The 7,696-nt window shown below is 34.4% G+C and overlaps 1 protein-coding gene across 1 annotated transcript in view; it reads right to left on the minus strand.

Moving 5' to 3' along the window:
* Positions 1–7,696, minus strand: part of UBR1 (ubiquitin protein ligase E3 component n-recognin 1) — a 154,738-nt gene that overhangs the window by 48,405 nt on the left and 98,637 nt on the right. Inside the window, exons 27-29 of the mRNA XM_004709383.2 lie at positions 6,868–6,977; positions 4,264–4,350; positions 825–1,006 (exon numbers count right to left, since the gene is read on the minus strand). Of these exons, the coding sequence (XP_004709440.1) occupies positions 825–1,006; positions 4,264–4,350; positions 6,868–6,977 (379 nt within the window). The remainder of the gene's footprint in view (positions 1–824; positions 1,007–4,263; positions 4,351–6,867; positions 6,978–7,696) is intronic.

Below are 7,696 nucleotides of genomic sequence, written 5' to 3' on the forward strand. Positions count from 1 at the left end.
AAAAATAGCCTTTAGTTTATGTTTCAAACCTCAACACAAAGCATATGAAAATCCTCCTAAGTAACTGGATCAATAAACACATTATTGAAAAGATGCACAAGTTGTCAACAATTTCATTATACTGGATAAAGACCAAATAAGGAAGGCTGAAAATGAACTGATGCATCTGAGCTATGGTGTTGGCCAAGAATAATTGAAAGTTCACAAGCTGCCAGAAAAATGAATACATCTGTCTTGAAAGAAGTATAGCAGAATATTGTATTAGTAAGATGGTGAGACTTTGTCTCATGGAGTTTGATCACATTATGAGGAGGATCAGTCCTTGGAGAACAACATTACACTTGGTAGACGGGGTCAACCATATGGAATGATAAAGTGGCTGCAATAATGGACTCAAACATAGCAATGGTTGTGAGGATGGTTCACGAACAGGCTGTTTTATTCTATAATACACAGAGTTACTATGAATGTGAAACAACTTGATGGTCCCTAACAACGAAACACTATATAAAATCTAAAGGGCTGGGATGACTGTTTGCTGCTTAAAACTTTCTGTCTAGTTTTATTGTACTAACTTCTAGTTTTATTACACTAGATTTAATCAGGAGAGGAAACCCTTTCCTCTGTGTGTGTGTCCATAAAGACTCCTGATATAACTATTGTGCAACTAATCCATTTATCAATATAAAATGATATAAAACAATTGCCTTTATAGTTTCACCCAGACTTTTCTAGCTTAAACATAAGGTAATTTTGAAAAGCGTAATATAAAGTGAATATTTAATTTGTCCTCCAAAACACTTAAGGAACAACTTTTTTTTTACCTGTCCTCCTCCATCATGGAGTCTTCTTTTCCAGGCATTTCTGATGTATTGTCATACATGAGTTTGTGAGTTTCAATGAAGTTTCTCTGTAAAGCAGACATCTGAGCCATGACCTTCTGGCGATGTAGCCTAGCAGCTTCTGCTTTCCTTTTTCGTTCTGCCTTTTCCTTATCATGAGTAGTCTGGTAATTAAGGAACCACAAAAATTAAGCAAAATCCACAATTAATATTTATATAGACTGTTCAGTCAGAATTTCCAAGAGTGAAATTGCGATTAAACTTGACTAGCCCACAATTCAGTGAAAATCAGCAATATAGGGCCCATCACATCACACTTAATTTTATTTGGTTATTTCAAAAATATAAAGTAAAAAGCAAAGTAGTTTAGGTACCCAATTTACTGTCTTTATACTAACTGTAGGTACACCAAGAAGTAAAATCACATAAAACTAAAATCTGAAATAATTTGCTAACTACTTAATCACTGATAGTGAATCAATTAAAATCAATTGCTATCTAACATACTTCACAACTCTATATGAACTTCAAATGAAGTATGAATCTAAGAAAATTGGAAGCTGTAAAAAAATGAAAGGGAATGCATAAAGATCTATATACTAAGTGTTAACAAGCTGGTATTGGAGCTGGTATTGGAAATGGACTGGTATTGGCCATTTTTAATCAGGCAGTCATATGGTTTCCTATACCATGAATGATATATCAAGAGAAATGGTGTTGCATTCATCATAAAAAACAGCATTTCAATATCTATCTTGAAGAAATACAAACCAATCTGTAATAGGATACCTATCTCCTCATACAAGGAAATTCAGTCAATACAACTATTATTCAATTATATATAAACTAGCCACTAAAGCTCATGATACAGAAATTAAAATTTTTTTTTACCAAGGTCTTCAATCTGAACATAAAATCAGACATGTACTAAAGATGTATTAATAATTACTGGCAATTGGAATGCAAAAGTTGTAAACAAAGAGGAAGGAAGAGTAGTTAGAAAATATGGCCTTGGTCATCAAAGAAAAAAAATCTTATCATTGTGAATGAGGGGGAGTGCGGAGTGGAGACCCAAAGCCCATCTGTAGGCAACTGGACATTCCCTTACATAAGGGTTGCGGGAAGGAGATAAGCCAGTCAGGGTGCAGTGATGAAACATACAACTTTACTCTAGTTCTCTAATGCTTTCCCCCCGTCCCCCACTATCATGATCCCAATTCTACCTTACAAATCTGGCTAGACCAGAGTATACACTGGTACAGATAAGAGCTGGAAACACAGGGAATCCAGAACAGATAAACCCCTCAGGACCCATAATGAGAGTAGCAATACTAGGAGGGGAAGAGTAAGGTGGGGAAGAAAAGGAGAACCGATCACAATGATCTACATATAACCCCCTCCCTGGGGGACGGACAATAGAAAAGTGGGTGAAGGGAGACATCGGACAGTGTAAGCCATGACAAAATAATAATAATTTATAAATTATCAAGGGTGTGGGAGGGAGGGTGGGAAGGGAGGGAGGGAAATGAGGAGCTGATACCAAGGGCTCAAGTAGAAAGAAAATGTTTTGAGAATGATGATGGCAACAAATGTACAAATTGTGCTTGACACAATGGATGTATGTATGGACTGTGTTAAGAGTTGTATGAGCCCAATAAAATGATTGAAAGAAAAAGAAAAATTGTTGAATGGGAATTTAGCTGCTATGCAAACTTTCACTAGAAACACAATAAGATAATATTTTCCGAAAAAGGAAAAGAAAATATGGCCTTGGTGTCAGAAATGAAGCTGGAGATAACATGACAGAATTTCGCAAGATAAACAACTTCATCACATATACCTTTTCTCAACAACACAAAAGGTGAGACTGACTATATATATGGACTTCTACAGATGGAATATATAGAGCAATACATCTGTGTGAAGAGACTGCAGAAGCTCATTATCAGCAGTGAAAACGAGGGGAGATGCTGACTGTTGACTACACTGTCAACTACTCATAAGTAAATCCAGGATGAAGTTGAACAAAATTCAAATAATCCACAAAAGCCAAAATATGGCCTGGAGGATATCCCAACTGAATTTTGAGAACATATCACGAACACATTTTCCATACTGAATGCTAACAACAAAAAGACCTGATAAGCTGTGAAATGTTATCAAGATCACACACGAAGAAAGCAAAATATCCTTAAAAAGACAGGAAAGAAAGAAAAGATCAAAGTGGATGTCAGAAGAGAGTGACACCAGCTCTTAGTCCTCGAGTAGCTCAGGCAAACTGAAGAAATAATGAAGCAAAGAACTGAACAGCAAGTTTCTTCTCGAGAAGACAAAGACAAACAGGCTAACAAAATATGCAAAGACCTATAGAGTTAAAAATCCAAAATGGAAAAACACGCTAAGCAAATCTTAAACTGAAAGAACTCAAGAAAAAAAATTCAAGCCTCAAGTCGCAATATTGGAAGATTTTATGGACAAAATTTGAATGATGCAAGAAGCATTAAAATAAGAAGGAAAGAATACAGTCACTGGACCAAAAAGAACTAGTTGACATTCAATTATGTCATGAGATAGTATAAGAGCAAGAACAAATGGCACTGAAAGCATTAGCCCAAAACAAGGCTCCAGGAATTAATTAAATATCAATTGAAGAGTTTCAACAAGCTAATGAAGCATGCGAAGCACTATTCGTCTCAGTAAAAAAATTAGAAGTAAAGATGGCAAGACTTTGTCTCACATTCTTTAGACATGTTATCAGGAGATACCAGTTCCTGGAAAAGAACATTATGCTTGGCACAGTGGAAGAGCGGTGAACAAGAGAACACCCTCTATAAGATGGACTGACAAAGTGGCTGCAACAAGAGACTTAAACGTAAGAACAATTGTGAGGATGGCACAGGATTGGGCAGTGTTTCATTCTGTTGTACATAGAGTTGCTATGAGTCGGAACTGACTTGACAGAACCTAAAAATAATGATTGTATGGTTAGAATCATGAACACTTATTCTTTACATTATAGAAATGTATAACTTAAATACGACAGCATTTCATTAATATGTCAATTACCTTGCATTCCATTATGAAAAGAATGCTTCTGATTAAACCATGAGAAGCCATCGGTTAAGGAATAATCCAATTTTAAAGACAATAAAAATATTTCAAATCAATAAAATATAGGATTTCCAATGGAGGTCCCTTTGTACCTTGATTTCTTCTGCTTTTGCAAAATACACACATATAAATAGCATCTGTTATGTGCCACTGTTAAGTGTCCTGTGATGTATAAACATACTGAACAAAAGAGAATGGACAGATTTCAAGTACTTCGCAGCCAACAGGTTCTTTCTAACAAAGAGAAGCAGCACTCTGATTCAGTAAGGTTTAAAGACAGATAAATATCATACTATTATACTAGTATTACCTCATCATTCTTAAAAGAATCTGATCCTGATGTAGTTGCTACAATTAAAGAAGATTTTTCTCTTAGTCGCTTCACTGTGTCAAACATCTGTGAAAAGAAAATGAAATGCTCAATGAAGATTTGGTTAGATTGATCAAGAAGAGAATACTGCATGCATCTGATTTTGTCACCATCATCTCCGAGACTACACCTTTGACTTTAAAACGATTTCAATATAAGTGGAGAGGAGGTTCAGGGCAGTGAATTAGCTGGTTGAGTCCACAGCTGTGATGAGCATGAGGGTTCTAACAGAAGATGATTCACAGGCAGTTGGCAAGAAAGACCTATACCAAATATTAGTGTCACTGAAAAAAATGACAACTCATTATCATTTAAAGACTTCTGCAGATATGCTGGTACATCAAAATAGTAATGAAAATTTTCAAAATATGGAAAACGAAAATAAACCTAATTTTGAGAATGGTTTGAAAGGGTTGGGAGTAATTACGACTGCTCAGTTTCACAAACATTTGTCAGAAGAGAAAAATGCTTCTTTGGCCCAGAGTTCATTCTACTACAATACATCTAAAAATGTAAAGTAATATTTTTAGTGCAAAGGAATGTGAAGACCCTCCTTGAAAAGCAACTACTGTTAAAGATTATGAATATTTCTTTTAGGAAAACAAAAGAGCCTATATATACATAAATTAAACTATAAGAAGTCATGGATTTTAATCAGCTCCACAGATAGCAAAATATTTTAAAATACATGAAATACAGGATTACTAATTGTAATATATAGCCACAGATGTATTTTATTTATTCATATTATTTGTATTTGCATAAGAACTACTATAGTTTCTGACATCCCTTTTTTCAATTAATCATGTAACTTGAGAGACTCTTCCACAATAGCTTATATATAATATTCTTTAAAAAAAAACAAAACACACCAAGGTTTCACAAATAGACTGTTATAATCATAAACTTACTAGTACTATGAAAAACTTCAATCTTGGGCAAAAAAATTCCTACGAAGAACACTTACAACATAACTTTATAGATCTGGGTAATATAATTAATGCTTGTTAAGAGCAGACACTTGTGCTTCCTTTTTGTATATTTTGATAATTAATTTTGGTATTCTAATAATAGAAAATTAATTTCCAATTTATAACACTATGTCAATAGGGTCCACATGAATTATAATCATGTCAATGGCAGTAAGCTTTTAGTATCTATAGAATATGAATGTTGGACTTAACTTTTCTTCATAATGGTAAAATAATTTTATACTTCTGATTCTGTTTTGGTTTCAAATTTATTGGTAAATCTAGCACTAAATATTTATAAAATCTACTTCCAAAGAAACTTGATAATAGTAATATTATCTTACTGCTGTGATTTCAATCACATCAAACTTGCTTAAGGAATTTTTCTGATGAAGCAGTAAAAATGGGTGACCTTTTGAGTTACAAATAATATCATGAAATACAGTTGAGAAGAACTTGAGAGAAATAGTCATTACACACATTCTAAATATCAAAACAGAATCTACTGAAAATGTGACAAAATTTTAATTACCATATAAACAGGGAAGCTCCATGATTGTTTGTAGAGGTGTTTAGTTTTCCATTAAAGTAACATTCCTGGCCTTTTCCCCTACTCCATTTCCTCTTCTCCCCAAAGACACTTCCATCCATTCAATAGTTCAAGCTCAAAGTCATCTTTGATTCCTGAATCTTCCTCATCCCTTCCTTCTAATTTATCAGCAAGTCCTGTAGATTCTACCTTTGAAGTATACCTGAATCAGTCCAGCTTCTTGCCATTTGCAGCATAGCATAAGCCAAGCTCATTCCTCACCATGTTTAATGCAATATTGTCGTGACAATTTCCCTGCTTTCACTCTTGTCACCTATAGGCCATTTACCAAACAGAACCAGACTGCATCAATTAAAATCTTTCAACAGTTTCCCTCTAACCTCCAAATAAAATCGAAACACTTTGCCCTGACCTATCTAAAGGTAGCCCTAGCCTATAATGTAGCTCTTAGCTGCTTCTCTGGTCTTGTCATTCTCTCTCCCTTCTGATATATTTCCATCACAACTGCTTTCTTTCTGGTCATCTTAGAGCTTCTCACCTACTGTTCCCTCTTCTATGAATGCTCTTCCAGATTGCTATAAGACTGACCCCATCTTATTCAGGTCTCCTTTCAAACGTCATTTTCTGTAAGACCATCTCTGGTTAACCATCAAGAATAACATTCTCTTCAGCTCTTGTAACAGCCTGACATTTGCTTATTTGTTTACTATATGTACCTCAACTAGAGTATATCTCCTTTTGCCTATCTTGTTCAGAGTCTAGACGTGATCATGGCACACAGCAGGCATTCAATAAAAATGGCCGAATAATGGCACAAATTAATAAATCACACCTTATTAAAAACAAACAAATAAAAACCCCTCAAAGAAATGAAAAAAAGAAAAGAAAGAGAAGTTGCATGACCATGAAAATTTGTAGTAAATGACTTTGCAATTGAAGAATATGGTGGTTTCATTTTAAAGAAAAGCAGATGATATATAAATAGTTAAGCCAAAACAGGATGAATTTACTTTTCTGACTTACCTGGAGTATCCATGTTATCATGTCCTTCTGGCCTTCTAATTGAGGAATTCCTTTGAGTTTTTCCAAAAGCATTTGTACATTCTGAGCATTCATGGCTGAACTTCCCAATCCTTTTTAAAATGTAAAAATGACTTATCAAAAGTAATTCTGTATCTTCACATAAGTATATGTAAAGCCTGTTAGTGTTGGCGTCACATCAATTCTGATTCACAGTGGTGTTACCAAACAGAATAGAATTACTCCATAAGATTTCCAAAGCTGACTTTATGGAAGCTATCACATCTTTCTACCAAGAGCAGCTGGTTGCCAAGCATTTAACCATGGTATCACTAGAGTTTTTAAAATATGTAAAACCTACAATTTCTGGCTAATATTATTTCCCCTGAAAAATAAGCTTTGCTATTTTATTTACCAACCACAAGGTCAGCAAATTGAAATCACCATCCGCTACTCGGGAAGAATATGAATCGTTCTGCTCTGGTGGAGCAGTTATACTCTGTCTTATGAGATGGAATCAACTTGAGGGCAATGAATTTGGGGATTTTAATAAATTATTTAATAATAATTTTTCAAAGGAAAAATATGCATTTATATGAAGTATCAAGTATAAAATTTTAAAATATGATAGATATATATACTAAAAACTTTTAAAACTTTCGGTCTCACTCCTACATCTTCGACCACCATTAGCAGTTAAGAACAACCCTCAATGAGCTCTCTCATTTTTCCTTCACTTAGCTCACTGTTTAAAACAGAGAAGCAAAGATGTCAAAAATATGAGAAAAGGCCCCTCCCCCAGAAGAATTTATTTCAAAGGACAGCATTGAAT

This window comes from Echinops telfairi, unplaced genomic scaffold (genome assembly GCF_000313985.2).
Source record: "Echinops telfairi isolate 266 unplaced genomic scaffold, ASM31398v2 ScPeMD7_8;HRSCAF=38, whole genome shotgun sequence".
Lineage (NCBI taxonomy): Eukaryota > Metazoa > Chordata > Mammalia > Afrosoricida > Tenrecidae > Echinops > Echinops telfairi.